We start from the raw sequence: 16,955 nt of genomic DNA on the forward strand, positions 1-16,955 counted from the left end.
AGCTGCACTCCTCTTCTGCAGCAGGATGTTGACCGCCAGATCACATTTTGTTAATGTAAACCAAGTCCATTAATATCCCAGTAAATCAGCTCCCTAAACCCTCCTCCAAATGTCCTCAGGCTGGCCCAAGTGCAGCAGCGTGACCCTGAGGCAATCACTGAGGGGTGTCAAGGAAAAATTACTGAGCCAAGGACATTCTAATCATAAAGGAACCGACAGCCAGAGACACCAGAGGTGCTCTCCTTCAAAAAAGGCAGAGAAACCTGCAGAAGGTAATGAACAACTACAGAGTTTTAGCTAGAGAATTTACAATCAGTGCCAAGATGGGAGGAACTAGGCTTCAGAATGGAGATCCAGAACAGACAATTGTTTTTGCAAAAGTGAGAAGATGCTGACAAAAGACCCGCTATCATATGATTTCAAACATCTATACTCCAGAAAAAGAAGGGGGAAGTAGGGGCAGGAGTCTCCTTACAAAACTTGGATCTTCAGAAACTAAGACAATAAAAAAGTTCACATTATCATCTAGAACAAGAAAAATCAATTATAGTTGTTTACTTACAGGCCATTTTCACTGTAAGAAGTCATATTAGATATCCTTTAGAATGGACCGAGACTATACTGAGGAAAGGTATAAAGGGCAAAAAACAAAGTAGAGTGCTATTAAAAATAGATACCTTGAGTTATGCCACTATTTTTCACTTGGGGTTCAACCACTTGGATTGTATCATCTTCAAGGTAGAAGTATATTTTACAATGTCTTATTCTATATAGCTCTTGATTTTTGTCAGGCACTTCCTCCTCAAAATAGGCATCAAAAGACAATACCTATTAAGAACGATAAATAAATATAATGAAGCAAAATCTTCAATCAATGCTTTTGCAGAACACGTCAATAAAATAAACTTGTATAGATTATAAGCTAACTAAGTGTATGGATTTCATGAGGTAGATTTATTTCTCAGAAATGTAAGAATGAAATCCACATTAAATCACATAAATTTAAAATTCTTTGGTTGGCATTTTTATTACCACAACATCTAAGCAGAGATGGAACACTAAAGTAAAGAAATAAATCAAATATAAAAATATCAGCAGGCTGCTTGCAAAATCTTCTGAACAAAGCACTTTTGACAGCACAATGAGCTACCTAGATCCTGAAGCAAATTTTATATTTCTATTCAATGAATTGTTGGAAAATAAAGCGCGTTCTGACAGTAATGGCTTTACTGTTGAGATAAGTGGAAAGGAGAGTTATTTTTAAGCAGATCCTGCAAGCTGTCTAATGAATGGTACTGAAGACTATCAGAGAGAAACGACATTCTTCCAGAAGTCATTTCTGAGATGTGTAAGATGGTCATTTCAAAACTTACCTGGTTCTGCAATTCAGCAATGGGGGGAAATCTCAGAGAATATACCAACTTGCCTTCATGGTCTCTTGCAATAGCAATAATCCCAGAAAAAAAACCTTTGTAGGTGAGGTGCTCAGACCTTTATGTCTGGACACCCCAGCTAAAGCTTTGCAAAGCACTATGTGAATTTTGCACGTCTTGGTATCATTCATGGTCTTTAATCACCAAGACCAACTTAAAAGGAGTGTGCAAGAAATATCTATTTAGTAGTGCACTATCAACCAGGATGCTTGTGTTGTTAAATGTGTGAGAAGGCATTAGTAAAAACTAGGTTTTCCTCCTCAGCACATTTGGCTCAAATCAGTGCTAATTTATACTTCATTTTCATAATAGTTATATTTAATAAATTCAATAACCTTTAATCTTGATTCATTAGACAAAATGAAGCACTGGAAAAAAAGAAAACTTAGCTATTCCCTATGTTTCAAGTGGGTACAATAAAATATCACTAAGCAGAATTTAATGTAAATTTAAACATCGGAAGTAATGAGTGTGCTACAAAATTCAAAGCACCATAGAATACAGTTATTTGATAACTCTCTAACTTTAAAGGTGTTGCTATATCCTTACAAAATAAAAATACAGTAATTTTAAATTCTTGTGTCTACAAAGGACACAATCTACCTATATCCTTACACATGAATGGATCACACAAAAGTCAACGGGACTTTCTGAAAGCAAACATGTCTGGATAAGTAAATTCTGAGTCTATGGCCCTCCATTGTGGTTAATGTTCCCTGTGTGCCCATGCAGATTCTCAGACCAGGGCTTACCTCACATTCCTGTAACTACGTTTGCTGTTTGCTTATTAAAAAGAAAGAGGGGAGGGGGAGCAAAGGAGCCCATTTTTCTTCCTAGGTTGCCAGATAATTCCTTTTTTGCCATCTTTTTCACTAAAAAGAAGTAAATCAACCACCCCCCTTTATTATATACTGTTGGAGATGTACCTCAGTGCAGCAGTATTTTTATATGTTGTTGTATGGCATGACATATGTTTACATTAATTGCCCAACATACCAATATTACAGAAAAATAAATACTACCACTCCTTTTGTTTATCTAGGAACTTTTTTTGCATGCACAAAATAATCTTTTCAGGTATTTGACTAACTGAAATTCATCCTTATACCTTCTTTGTCATATTGTATCTAATCATAGAAAACATCCTTTGGTAACAGATACAGATTTCTACATACCTGTTTGTCAAACGCTACCCAAGCAGGAGCATCACTTCCTATCTCCCTAGGAAATGCACTGTATTTAGGTTTCAGCTTCTGTCCCGGTAACGGTTCACCTCCTATTCCAGATTTATCTTCTCCAACCAGCATAGCAACATTATTGCAGTAACCCCAGAGCTGAGACTTGTGGAACTTCTCTTTCCCTAGCTGTCAAAAGTTTAGAAGAAAAGAAAGAAAAAAACAACTGGGTCATTTTTGTTTGTTTGTTTGTTTTTTAATCCATAAGAGTTAACCAGCTGGCAAGGGGGACTAATCATGTAAAAGCTTCTCTAGAACTACTTTTAATACAGATTCTAAAAACCTGTAACAACTTGAATTTTGCAACTCAAGTGACATCTTTCTGTGGTTCATTTGCAGGACCATCTTATTGATGAAAATGAAAAAAAATTCCAGCAGTTTGCCCAGGCTGAGAAACAGGATAATCCTGGCCTTTTTCCCCCACCTCATTCCCTGAAATTAAGGCATGTGGCAAAAGGAAGTGAGTCACCCATGAGAATTGTTCCTAAAGGTAGAGAGGAACAGCCTTTTCTGAAGCACTCCTGAAGACAAATGGAAATGGTTCAAGAGTACCGAAAGAACAGCCCTCTCTCATTACTTATGTCAAAGATCTTATTTACATTTGCATTCCAGAGTACAAAATAAATAGCTCTGTACTAGTGAATACATTTGAATTTTAGGAGGCCAGGCCTGAATCAGAAGACAGAATATTAATTCCATCTGGGCTTATTCCAAAAGAAGGTCTCTGCAGTGATTTCTTTATATTATTATTATTTTTCAGGCAATTAAGGATGGAGTGCTAAAAAAGATGCATAACCAACTGCAAAGAAACCCATCTTGCCTACTCACATTTCTTGGCTAGGGCTGGAGCCAGTCTTGAAATGATGCAGAAAAGCCTCTGGCCTCACTTGAATTTGAGTCCTGCCTGTGGCAATGTCCCCTCTAATAAGCTGCCTGCTTTGCTGGCCTGCTCCCTTCTACAGAAGCAGCCAGCGTGAGCTGCGCTCAGGCAGCAATCCCCTAACAGCCCATCACACCATTCTCACACGAGAGGAAAGGGAAACAGGAAAAGTCAACAGAAAGCTCCACTAATCCTTCCTTCCACGAGCAGCAATAGCGACTCCTTAGCTCCCCTCACTCTGCTATTCCTCCCTTCCTCACTCCCCTGAAAGAAGCCTGAAACACTTTGGCTGCAAAGGCAGAGGAAAGGCACTGGGTAGTTGCACCCTGGTGCACCTTGCAATGGGAGATGGAGACTACAGCAGTTGTGTCCTCCCTCAGCATGGGATGGGTGCACAAAAAGAAAAGATGAGGCTGGAGCAGGGGAAAACTGCTGTTACGAGTGGTGAGCACAGAGAAGGCCCTGGGTAGATGTAAAGGCTGGACAGCAAGACTTGCTGGAGGTTGAATAGCAGCACTCAAGCAGATGTGTTGGTAAAGTAGCAGAGTGCCAAAATCACCTCTTCTGCTACATGTGGAAGAGTAGGGAACACTAATTATCACACACATATAATTAAAATGGTACCCCCCAAAAAGTGTAGACTAGTCTAAGTTACCATCATGAACCAAAAATTGGCCAAGAGAAAAAACAAAGAGCAGGAACAAACAATCATTTTTCATCATAGCAACATTCAAGTACTCCAGGATAACGTAATACACTCAGTGCTGTTTAGTACAGCAATGTTCTGGAAGAGTGCAAGCAGTGAATAAGCAAAATCTGAAAGTAACTGAGTAGTTACTTCATCCTGCCAAAATGAAAAAGTATGAGGAATTTCAAAGGCAGCTAACCAACCTCATGGCTCATAACATTCAATGCTCATATATACAAACCAATGCACACTGAAGGTTAAAACCTGAACTGTTCACCTACCTTGCAGTGGTCTAAATCCAGTCACTCAGGAAGGGGAGCTGCCACTGATATGAGCAGCTCGGACAAGACTTTAATTTAATTTGTATTTAAAACGCTAGTTTGGCTATGGAAAGAAAAGGATAGTGGTATGCAAAATAATACACGATTTATTATTTTTACAACTGATTATATTAAAAGCCATAATAATAAATGGCCATACTTTGCTTAGGATAACAAAAGCAGGACTAGTCAACCAGATATCGCAAAATAAGAGAAGGTTCACATACTGCAGGTGGGAATGACTGAGAGTATGGAAGCACTTCCCCAAAGAAGGTATTTAAAAGGCAAGCAGTGTTTTGAAAAAAGGTGAGTAAAAGGGCACATGGCAAGTATCAAGTGTAAAGAATGATACAAAGGGGAAAAGAAGTACTCCTGAACCATATAATTTTTATAACTTAAGAACAAGGGTTACTGAATAAAGTTGAAAATCAATAAAAGGAAATACTTGTTCGTGTAATGAGCAGTTAGCCTGTGGGCACCCCTGCCACACTGCATTGCTCAAGCCAAGAATCTAACAAGATTAAAAGAAGAGCTGCATATTTGCAGGAATAATGTCCAAAATAAAATATTTAGCATCAGCACATTTTTTGACCTGTGATATAAAATCTCATGCTTCAGTGCACACTCTAAGCACTGACATTTAGGCATTAGGAGGAGATCTTTATGTGATCATCCCACTCTCCCCTGATGAACTCAACATAGGCCCTCTCCAGGTAAAGGATACTGGAAGTTATGGGCACTCTCTGGGGTCTGGCACCTCCTTTGTGGAAAATTTGCCATCAGGAAGGTTTTCTCCCTTTCTTTAGGACTCTACTGAACTGCCCTTTCTTGTTCTACTTTTCTTTTTATTAATTTTGTCCCTCAGTAGGCTGCTAAAGAAAGTTGGGAAGAAGTCAGAACGGGAGGGAGCTTTCTGCATTTATCCATTCAGATGTAGAATAAACATAGTCAAGCTGAGTTTTAAAAGGGAAATTTTTAGGCAGAAACATCTGATTTATGCTGAAGGATCTACAGAACAGATTCAGATTTTGGCACAGCAAGTATTTAGTTATTTTCCCCCTATTACAAAAGAATGAGTTAGGGAGAAAGGCATAGTTATCAAAGCACAGCAAGCGAGGGTGGCAGTTTTTCTGGGCAAAGGAGAGTTTTTTTACGTCCTCAAAGGTTTTCCTAGAAGAATTTTCTGTTGATCTGTTTCTAGTTTTGGGTTAGTTATTATGTGTTAAAGTGTTTGTCAAAGTAATCCAGGTTTGCTCCTGCTGCAAATTTTCCAGAATTTAGTGGTGAAATCGCAACATAGTTCACAATTTGATAGGAAAAATATATGGCCCAACAGCTGCAATTCTACTAAGAATCCTTCATGGAATTCTTGTAAATTTTTAGGGTTCTACAGAAAGACCATTTTAGATTATTAATCACAGAATTACTTATCAGCACCTTCTCTATGCAAATTACTAAATCTATACACAAAATAATCTTTTGTAAAAATCTGAACACGATATGTCTTTAAAAAACAAAAGAAAGTTTAAGAAAAAGAGTAACTATAATTGAAGATCACAAAAGAGAAAAATGACATTTGGGAAACTTTAGCTAATGAACTCAGACCGCATCCAGCCTAAAATAGTGACAGAACATCACATTACATCCACAGCAATATTAAATGAGTTTTAAAGGAAATATGTGACAGTACAGCAAAAGAGCTTTTACTATGTCTGCTGTGCTAATGCAGCTAAACTAAGCAGGCAGTACATCTGCTGAACAAAGCTGGTCATTTTCTGTGTGGTGAGCCTGAAATAAATACCGAGGATACATTCAATAGTGAGTAATGCAAAGGTCATGATTCTCTGACTGCAGCTATTGGCTTTGCAAACTCAGCTACTGCAGTCCTTGGGGGAACACTCTGCCTCATGCTCTCTGCATCTTACTCTTTAATGCTCTGGTACAGAGTTACAGCAAACTCGTCAGGGAGCTGCACGTTTCAGCTCAGCCAAACACAACTGGGCATTTCTGACCATATATACTGGAGTGAAGAGGGAGCCCTGTGACACGCACTGTGTCAGGGGTCATGTGTTGCTAACCAAGTCCCACGAGGAGTTATGGCAGAAGCCACTGGTAGCAGTTTGGTACTCCTTCCTGTATCCATTTTAATTCCCACCTTGAGAACAGCAGCTGCACTGTGGAGGTCCTGCTCAAACCCTGTATCAGGATGAACTGCGACATTTCTGAACTACTCTAGTCTGCCAATACAGACAGTGTTCTGGTTGCTTCAGCTAAACACTGGAAACAAATGCAAATACTTCACACTGTGCCAGTGAAATTCATCTGACCTCCCCTTCCCTGTGGAAAGCACCGATCACCCATCAGCAGACAGACAGATGAGCCAAGTAGCAGAAGTTCCCATGATACAAGTCGCATCTTTCACAAAGTTAGCACTTAGGTTCTTAGTGAAAAGTCTTATGTAAGCTACTGATTTTCAAGTTATGTATCATCCCCAGCTTCCTGCAGAGATTCCAGTAGGTTTAGAAGTAAGTGGTATTTTACAAAGACGATCACCTTAAGACATTGTTCCCAGTAAGTGTGGTGCCCCTCTAATACATCTCAGAAGAACGTGCATCAACATTAATGATACACACAGCCTGCAGCAGAGTTCTTAGCTTGTTCTTCCTGCCTGGGCTAGTACTGCCTGAGACAAGGCAACAGAAGGATACAAGTGAAAGAGTCCAAAATGCAACACTGATGGAAAGCTAGGGGAAGGTTTGGGGTTGGAGACTGTGAAGGGACAGAGATCAGGGGGAGCAGGGTTGAGGGGCAGGAGATAGTGGAAGGGGTTCAGGAAAGAATGCAAGGGTGAGGAGCAGGGGAAGGCACAGCAGGCAACTTACTTATAAGAGGTTGGAAAGCACTCTGTCAAGAAAAACCAATGTCCCATTTTGGCACCAACAATTACAGAGCAGTAGAAAATACTTAAGCCAGGAAACACAGGGACAGCCACAGTAGCACAGCTGAGGGCAATTCCAAGCTGCTGCAATAAACCAACAGGGAAGATGGGGAATTTGCGCTGTATCACTAAAGTTTGCCACAGAAACTGATATTCTCAAGTATGTATTTTCCCCCTGAGATCTGTAAACTCACTGCCTGATTCTCTGAGAAATACCACACAGAACTGCTGGAAAGAATTCTCTCTGCCACAGGGATTTCAAACCTCAGACACAAGAAGACACTGGTCAGCTAGAATCTAGTAAATCTGACCCGTATGAATATACAGTCATCTCCATTAGCTGCTGATATAAGGCAAGAACATTAACCTGATATGAGAGGGGACAGCTGCCTTTTACAACAGGAGGTAGATCTGTAGCACTAACAAAGGAAGCAACAATGCTATTGTATTGCAACCAGAGCCATATCTAACTCAGACTCCAAATGCACAAACTCTTTTTTTTGCAGCAATATAGCAAATCTATTACATGCTACATTTCCCCAGAGAGAGGATTAAACATGGTTATCACAATACATAATTTTCTCTCCTGACAAATAGTGATGTGCATATAACTTGTATGGACAAAGCTAAAAATCTTGCTATTGAACAATTTCAATATCAGCTATCCACAGCCCTGGCTAAGGGGAAAGGCCTTACTTCTACCCACTAACTAGCCCTCTGAAGACAGAGCCTGAGCAAGCAAGCAGGAGATAGGCTAATATGCACTCACGAGTATGCCAGGTTGCTCTATTGTAAGATCTTCTGATTGCCCACATGTGAACATAAGCTGCAGTGGGCTTATCAGTAATGCATGTTATCTATGGACTTATGTTCAAAGAACAGGAATTTTAAAGAAGGCAAAGGAAGGTTATTTGACAGATGGACTTGTGTGTTTCCAAACTACGGTAATTTTGATTTAAGAGAGATTTGAAAGAAAGAGGAGAGTTCCTTTTACTCTCTTTGTAGGCAGTAAATATTTTATGCTTCAGATGCCTTCTGGTGGCAATCATTCTTCTCCCCCCCAGTCAAACCAAACATCACACATGGCAATGCTTCTGCTATGCCTGTCACTTTCATCCCTGCTCTTCATCTAGTGCAAAGGAAATGTTATGTTACGTTACCATAGGAACCACTCCAGCTATTTTAAAAGTGTGTATCACCTTGGTATATTAGCCTCGCTTCTAATTAATTGTGATGCCCAAGCAGTTATATTTTGTCAGGATTAAATAGAACTGCAGTAGTAATATTGCTCTCGGGGAAGCTGCTGAATTGGAAACAGGCATCAGTCAATAACAGTCAAAGAATAACTAAGACAGTGCTTTCTGCCTTACACAGTGCCAGCACCAGGGGCAGCTGTGAGCCGCTGGTCCTTGCAGTCCATTGTTTTCAGCTGATGCAGAAAGAAGCGGTCAGCTATGATGAAGCTTTTCTGCTCATAGACTAAAGAGAGAGAAAACATTCTTGGTAGAGCTATCTAGAAATAGTAATCTTAATAACAGAGCAGTAATACAGGGGCCTGCACAGCTAACAGAGGCAGCGAACAGAGGCAGCAGTTTGCACAGCAGTTCACGCGGAAGGGTGCACGAAGGTACCTTTGTTTCTGTTCCCTGTCGTGTATGCTTCCTCAAGTATGGTTGTCACACGCCGCAGAGCACATTCCCCAGTGGCTGTTGGAGTTGCTGTGTCAGAGGCTGCGACCCAGACCGACCCTCTGACAGCAGATGCAGCTCTGCAGGTCTCAGGCTGCAGGGAGTGCTTGGGGCCTCTCCGGGAGGCCTGGGCTGGCTGTCACCTCTCCTGCAGGAGGTGTGCTGCTGTTGGCGAGTTGTGTCGTCAGGTAAGGGAGTTACGGGAGGAGGTCAGTAGGCTGCGCAGCATCCGAGAAGATGAGCAAGAGATAGACAGGGTATTTTCGGAGACTGTGCAGCTCCAGGAGTCCCAATCCCCCGCAGCAGTGGAGTTGCCGGAGGGCTCTGTGCCGTGTGAAACGGTACATCATAACACCGTAGAAGAAGGTTGGAAACTGGTCACTGCTCGTAGCAGGAGAAAGGCTCCTACTCCTCCGGAAGACTTGAAGCTGAAGAACAGGTTTAGTGCCCTCCAGGATGAGGAGGAGATGGGCATGGCTGCAAGGGAAGTACCTGGAACAACAGACCCTGTGCCTTGCCGGAACGCCCAGAAGAAGCAGCGGGTGATTGTTGTGGGGGACTCCCTGCTGCAGGGGACGGAGGCATCTATCTGCCGACCTGACCTCTTGTCTAGAGAGGTTTGTGGCCTGCCGGGGGCTCGTGTGAGAGATGCCATGGAAAGACTGCCAAGGCTTGTCCATGCTTTGGACTATTACCCACTGCTGCTCTTCCATGTGGGCGCTAATGACACCAAGGGCAAACTGGAGACCATCAAGCAGGATTTCAGAGCTCTGGGGATGGTGGTCAAGGGTCTGGGAGCCCAGGTCATCTCCTCCTCAATCCTGCCAGTGAGGGGGAAGGATGAAAGGAGGAGGAGATGGACTTTCCAAGTTAACGACTGGCTGCGCCGCTGATGTTGGCAACAGGGTTTTGGTTTCTACGACCATGGGACCCTGTTTGAAGATCGACAACTGATGGTGAGAGATGGGATCCACCTCACGAGGCGTGGCACGCGGGTCTTTGCCAACAGGTTGGCCAACCTGGTAAGGAGGGCTTTAAACTAGGAAAGTTTTAGTGCCAGGGTAGTTGGCAAAAAACTGCTCAAGTCAGGACACCTCCAGCAGGTGAATGCAGCCAGGGAAGTGCGCATGGGATGTGGCTATGGAGGATCCTCTTTTACCCCTCCTGGGAAACCTGCATGCTCGATCACCTCCCTGAAATGCCTGTACACCAATGCACACAGCATGGGGAATAAACAGGAAGAACTAGAGATATGAGTGCGGTCGCAGGGCCATGATCTCATTGCCATTACAGAGACATGGTGGGACAGCTCGCATGACTGGAGTGCTGTCATGGATGGCTACGTGCTTTTTAGGAAAGACAGGCCAGGAAAGCGAGGTGGCGGAGTTGCTCTTTATGTGAGAGAGCAACTGGAATGTATTGAGCTGTGCCTAGGGGTGGATGAAGAGCGAGTCGAGAGCTGATGGGTAAGGATTAAAGGGCAGGCTAGCATGGGTGACACTGTTGTGGGTGTTTACTACAGGCCACCTGATCAGGATGAGGAAGTCAGTGAGGCCTTCTACAGACAGCTGGAAGTAGCCTCATGGTCCCAGGCCCTGGTTCTCATGGGGGACTTCAACCACCCCGATATCTGCTGGAAAGACAACACAGCTAGGCACAAACAGTCCCGGAGGTTCCTGCAGAGCATTGGTGACAACTTCTTGACACAGGTGGTGGAGGAACCAACAAGGAGAGGTGTTCTGCTGGACCTTGTACTAACAAACAAAGAAGGACTGATGGAAGATGTGGAGATCGGGGGCAGCCTTGGCTGCAGTGACCATGAGATGGTGGAGTTCAGGATCCTGCGAGGAGGAGGCAGGGCACTGAGTAGGATCGCAACCCTGGAGTTTAGGAGAGCAAACTTTGGCCTCTTCAGGGACCTACTTGGAGGAATCCCATGGGTTAGGGCCCTAGAAGGAAGGGGCGTTCAAGAGAGCTGGTTAATATTCAAACATCACTTCCTCCAAGCTCAAGAGAGGTGCATCCCTATGAGTAGGAAGTCAAGTAAAGGAGGTAAGAGACCTGCATGGATGAGCAAGGAGCTCCTGGCAGAACTCAACCAGAAGGAGAAGGCAAGAGATGTCAAGGACAACAAGAAAGGCTTCTTCAAATACATCAGTAGCAAGAGGAAGACTAGGGAAAAGGTGGGCCCATTGCTGAATGGGGTGGGTACCCTGGTGACGAAGGATGCAGAGAAGGCAGAGTTACTGAATGCCTTCTTTGCTTCAGTCTTTACTGCTCAGGCCAGCCCTCAGGAACCCCAGACCCTGGAGGCAAGAGAGAAAGTCTGGAGAAAGGAAGACTTTCCCTTGGTCAAGGAGGATCGGGTTAGAGATCATTTAAGCAAACTTGACACCCACAAATCCATGGGCCCCAATGGGATGCACCCACGAGTGCTGAGGGAGCTGGCGGATGTTATTACTAGGCCACTCTCCATCATCTTTGAAAGGTCATGGAGGACAGGAGAGGTGCCTGAAGACTGGAAGAAAGCCAATGTCACCCCAGTCTTCAAAAAGGGCAAGAAGGAGGACCCAGGGAACTACAGGCCAGTCAGCCTCACCTCCATCCCTGGAAAGGTGAGGGAGCAGCTCATCCTGGAGGCCATCTCCAAGCATGTGGAGGACAAGAAGGTGATCAGGAGTAGTCAGCATGGCTTCACCAAGGGGAAATCATGCTTAACCAATCTGATAGCCTTCTATGATGGAATGACTGGCTGGGTAGATGAGGGGAGAGCGGTGGATGTTGTCTACCTTGACTTCAGCAAGGCTTTCGACACTGTCTCCCATAACATCCTCAGAGACAAGCTCAGGAAGTGTGGGCTAGATGAGTGGACAGGGAGGTGGATTGAGAACTGGCTGAATGGGCAGAGCTCAGAGGGTTATGATCAGCGGTGCAGAGTCTAGTTGGAGGCCTGTAGCTAGCGGTGTCCCCCAGGGGTCAGTGCTGGGTCCAGTCTTGTTCAACTTCTTCATCAATGACCTGGATGAAGGCACAGAGTGCACCCTCAGCAAGTTTGCCAACGATACAAAACTGGGAGGAGTGGCTGATACCCCAGAGGGCTGTGCTGCCATTCAGAGAGACCCGGACAGGCTGGAGAGGTGGGCGGAGAGGAACCTCATGAAGTTCAACAAAAAGGCAAGTGCAGGGTCCTGCACCTAGGGAGGAATAACCCCATGCACCAGTACAGGTTGGGGGTTGACCTGCTGGACAGCACCTCTGTGGAGAAGGACCTGGGAGTGCTGGTGGACACCAAGTTAAGCATGAGGCAGCAATGTGCCCTTGTGGCCAAGAAGGCCAATGGTATCCTGGGCTGCATCAGGAAGAGTGCTGCCAGCAGGTGGAGGGAGGTGATTCTCCCCCTCTACTCAGCCCTGGTGAGGCCACATCTGGAGTACTGCGTCCAGTTCTGGGCTCCCCAGTACAAGAGGGATGTGGCACTACTGGGGCAAGTCCAGCGAAGGGCTACAAAGATGATTAGGGGACTGGAGCATCTCTCTTATGAGGAAAGACTGAGAGAGCTGGGCCTGTTTAGCCTAGAGAAGAGAAGACTGAGAGGAGATCTTATCAACGTGTACAAATATCTGAAGGGAGGGTGTCAAGAGGATGGAGCCAGACTCTTTTCAGTGGTGCCCAGCGACAGAACGCGAGGCAACGGGCACAAACTGAAACACAGACAATTCCATCTGAACATGAGGAAAAACTTCTTCACTGTGAGGGTGACAGAGCACTGGAACAGGTTGCCCAGAGAGGTTGTGGAGTCTCCTTCTCTGGAGATATTCAAAATGTGCCTGGATGCCATCCTGTGCAACATGCTCTAGGTGACCCTGCTTGAGCAGGGGGGTTGGACTAGATGATCTCCAGAGGTTCCTTCCAACTTCAACCATTCTGTGATTCTGTGATTCTGTGATTCTGTGTGACTCTTAGACACAAAGACCTAAGCGCTATGAAAGGATTTTCAATCCCCATTTGCCAAAGCCAATCCCTATTGCCATCAAGTTAGACTCCTTGTTCCTAACTACCTTAAAGCTCAGTTTCCAGAAATGGCACAGTCTCCTTACTAAGCACCTCCAAGTTAAACAAAATGGATATGTCCACCTCTTCCTCTGCCTTCCTTCTTCACAGACCCTTCTTCTTTGTTGGCCTATGTAAGAGACAGGCGGAAGCATTAGGGGAAGAGAAAAGAGGATTGTAGCAGTAGTATGAACAGTGATAAGAGCTAGAGTGAAATTAATACTCATATTTATAAACTGAGGACTGACAGAAGCAGCAATCGCCTGTCCCCTGCCCTTCCTTCTTTAGGGGATACTTTGCCACTACTACTCCTGTGTGATATGAGGCACTGATGGCAATGCTCTGATTACTATCAGATGCAAATACATTTTTCCTATTCAATATATCTATAGTAGACAAACTTTTTTTTCTTTAAATATGTATTTCTTGGACCCTTATTTGTGGAACAATATGAAAAAAAAATCTAATAACCAACAACTGAGCAAAGATTAGAAATCCTTTTCAAGAGAGGCTAATGATCAGTATTAACCCTACTGTAGCAAGGACTGTACAAAAACAGCAATTTGGAGCCCTAACAACAGTATAACCATGGTTTTACAATACTGTCTTATAACAATTGTGCCTTGGTTTTCATACCTTTAGTTCTCATAACATACAGGTTATGAGACTGTATGTAATTCAGCATGGGGGGTCCATCACTATATATAGGTTGTTTTTCTCAAGCATGTGAAGCCAAGCACTATGCCATACCTCCAGAAATAGAGACATCATGGAGACAAAGCCACCTCATTGCTGCTGTGGAGGTCTAGCAACAACTCCATCACACTCCATAAACTCCCTATCAGTTAAGGTCAAATGAAGTCTTGAGAACAATAAAGTCCTGGATAACACAGCTGAGCTATTCTTCTTCCATCCAGCGCACAGCAATGGTACACATCTATTTCATTGTTGCTCATGTGCCCACTTGGCCACTACCTGAAGCATCATATACACAACCAATTCATTACAATACAAAATTGAATTCAGCAAGAGAGACGGAAGAGAAGTGACTTAACAAAGGTTGCCAAGTGAGAAATGTATATGCTTTTACAGTATTCTCTAGTCTTCTCCAGGAAAAAAAAAACACCTGAGAACAGCACAGATGAACAACTAGATTCAGTACCTCAGATAAGAGAAGAACGTTTATAAAATGGGTAGGAAAACAGGGGTGCAGGACTGAAATTCTCCTATACACATTTTCTAACCACATGTGGATTTAACAACAAAACGAAAAGAGGAGGGCTGCAATCACCAGCAGCCTTTTCTTCTAAATTGACAACAACCCAACCTGCTGTTTGTAGGGAACAAGTTGCTTGAAAGATCCTCACTGCTTGTAAGCTGGGCTTCTGCTGCAAGAGGACCTATGTTTAGGTGCATCCATGCAAATGCTGACACACCAAATCTGGCTGAGAAGTCCACATGTTTCTACACATCTGCATGTTCCCTGTACCAGTACTGTGCATCAGTGACCCAGGCAGCTATGGTTGCCTCCAGCTGGTAGAGAGAACTGCCAGAGGTTTTACACCGGACTGCACTTAATGTGGACTGATTCATTACTCATAAAGTGGGCTCCCAGTTATGCTAACAGCACGGGAACACCTCGTATTAAAGGGGTACTGATGCTCATGGTTTCACTGGCATTAACACATGTGTCTTGACAAATTTTGGAAACTCTCCATCTCCTCATTTCACCTGAACTACAGTACTGCCTCGCATAATAGTCTTTGAGTGGAACTGCCTCAGCAGCCAGGCTGCAGAACTGAGGGCTCCGACACTCACGGCTTGTTCAAAGTGTGAGAACAACAGATTCCCTCCTGGATATTTTTATTTTAAGATTTTTAAGAAAGGCTATTATGTTTCATCTGTCTCCCACAGGCATCAGCTGAAGTGCCATGCCCAAATTCTTCCTTACCTTCTGCACTATTTAATGATACAGGTGCTGTTCAGCAAATTTTTAGCTATTTTTGCTGAACAAGTCTGAAGTAGTGATAGCAAACTTTTTTTTTTTAACACTATTGCAGCTCATGATAAAAATACCATCTTCTTATACATTCACAGACTGCCGTGAGTACTTAATAGTACTGGCAGCTCTGAAAAACACATTATCACCTCTACTTTTTTCGTCCTTTGCAAAAACTTTTCAGTTTATTTGCACACACTTGTCTCTCCCCACTTCGCTTTGTTAGAGATGCAACGAGAGTTTCAGCCGTTCCACGGCAGCTGCCAGGCTCTCCAGAAAGGCCTGGAACTGAGGCTTTTTTTAAAAAGCCTTTAAAAAGCACAGCTTTTTAAACGTGTGTGTTCCCCCAGGTCCTGCGTGTCATCGCATGGCACCGCTGGACGTCAGGAGCACCGGGGAACCGGGCTGTGACCGCCGCGCCTGGCAACCGCCCGCTCCCCGCGGCGGCGGGGGGGGAGGGGGACCGGGGGCCGCCGTCACTCACGTTCCGGTCGAAGGAGGCCCCGGGCAGGAGCGGCAGCGCCATGGCGCCCGCCAGCAGCCCCGCGCCGCCGCCGCCTCCCCCGCCGCCACCACCGCGCGCTGTTGGGGGCTCCGTTGCCCGGAGACCGGCCGCCGACGTCACTGAGGGGCGGGGCCGAGGAGCGCTCACTCCCCTCCCACCGCCCGCCCCGCCGCCAGGGGGCGGTGCCGCCGCGCCCCAAGCCTCGGGGAGCCGCCCGCTCTGGCCCCTCCCCGCTCCGCAGCATCGCCCCGCCCCGCAACCGTTAGCTATGCCCGGCGCGCGGGGCTGGCCTAGGGCGACCGTTGGGCCCCTGCGGGGGATGGGGGGCGTCTCCCCGCAAGGGGCCGGTTCTGCCCCGCCGGGGAGCGTTTGGGTGTTCGCGCCTCAGGTGTGGCCAGAGTAGCTCCGACTGCTCCTTCATTTGTAGAAGTCGTTGCCGACTTCCTCGCAAATCTCCCCAAACTTACTTCAGACCCAAAGCTGTGTGTACTCTGCACAGATATGCGACCCCTCCTCCCCCCCTTCCCCTGGGCAGTAGTCTCTGACTGAAAAACTTTCTCCATCCAAAATAATAGTGCGGCTGTGGTCACAGAGAAGGGGCAGATCCCACCATATTTGCCATTTTCTGCATGAATTAATTTTTATTTCTATTTTTTTCATTTTGCGACTTTTTTATGCAGTGTGTTTGACTTTGGGGCCCTGGCGGGTTTGGAGGAGGGGAGATGCTTTTACATCTTTCTGTTTGTTTTTGCATTTTAGTCCACTGAGATGGTGAAACTAGGTCAGTGGGTTTTCACTTTCTGGTTTCCCAGTGCTACATTATGCACCTGCATTTGCATTTCTAGTAAGGAAAGGTAAACATTTAAAATACATTTTAATTGAAAATAAAAGGAACCATTATTTTAATCACATTCACTTCATATAGTGGGTGGTATTACACCCAAATTTACATTTCAAACAGAAAATATATTGAGAGTTTCTCATGGGTTGCTTGGAGGGGAGGATTGTTTCTTTCTTTGATAGAACTAACATTTTCCTTGTTAATAAGGGAAGATGCATTCCAGATCCAAAGCATATTCCAGATCTCCAAATCTCCAGATCCAGATCTCCAAAGCATATTCCAGAGGTCAACAACCATGTTACATTACATTCTTCCATTTTACCTAAAGCTGTTCATGTTTTTTTTTTTTTCCTACTGAAATTGTTTTTAACAGAAAAA

At 44.6% G+C, this 16,955-nt stretch overlaps 1 protein-coding gene across 3 annotated transcripts in view; it reads right to left on the reverse strand.

The window, feature by feature from the left end:
- Positions 1-15,794, reverse strand: part of EFHC2 (EF-hand domain containing 2) — a 62,688-nt gene extending 46,894 nt beyond the window's left edge. For 2 of the 3 annotated variants that reach the window (XM_067289750.1, XM_067289751.1), the window contains exons 1-3: positions 15,716-15,794; positions 2,609-2,797; positions 678-828 (exon numbers count right to left, since the gene is read on the reverse strand). In XM_067289750.1, coding sequence (XP_067145851.1) covers positions 678-828; positions 2,609-2,797; positions 15,716-15,757 — 382 coding nt within the window. In that variant the 5' untranslated portion in view covers positions 15,758-15,794. Of the gene's footprint in view, positions 1-677; positions 829-2,608; positions 2,798-3,496; positions 3,548-15,715 lie in introns of those variants that run through there. The other variant, XM_067289752.1, reaches the window with a different exon arrangement.
- Between the last annotated feature and the right edge of the window lie 1,161 nt (positions 15,795-16,955).

Source organism: Apteryx mantelli, chromosome 1, assembly GCF_036417845.1.
Source record: "Apteryx mantelli isolate bAptMan1 chromosome 1, bAptMan1.hap1, whole genome shotgun sequence".
Taxonomy (NCBI): domain Eukaryota; kingdom Metazoa; phylum Chordata; class Aves; order Apterygiformes; family Apterygidae; genus Apteryx; species Apteryx mantelli.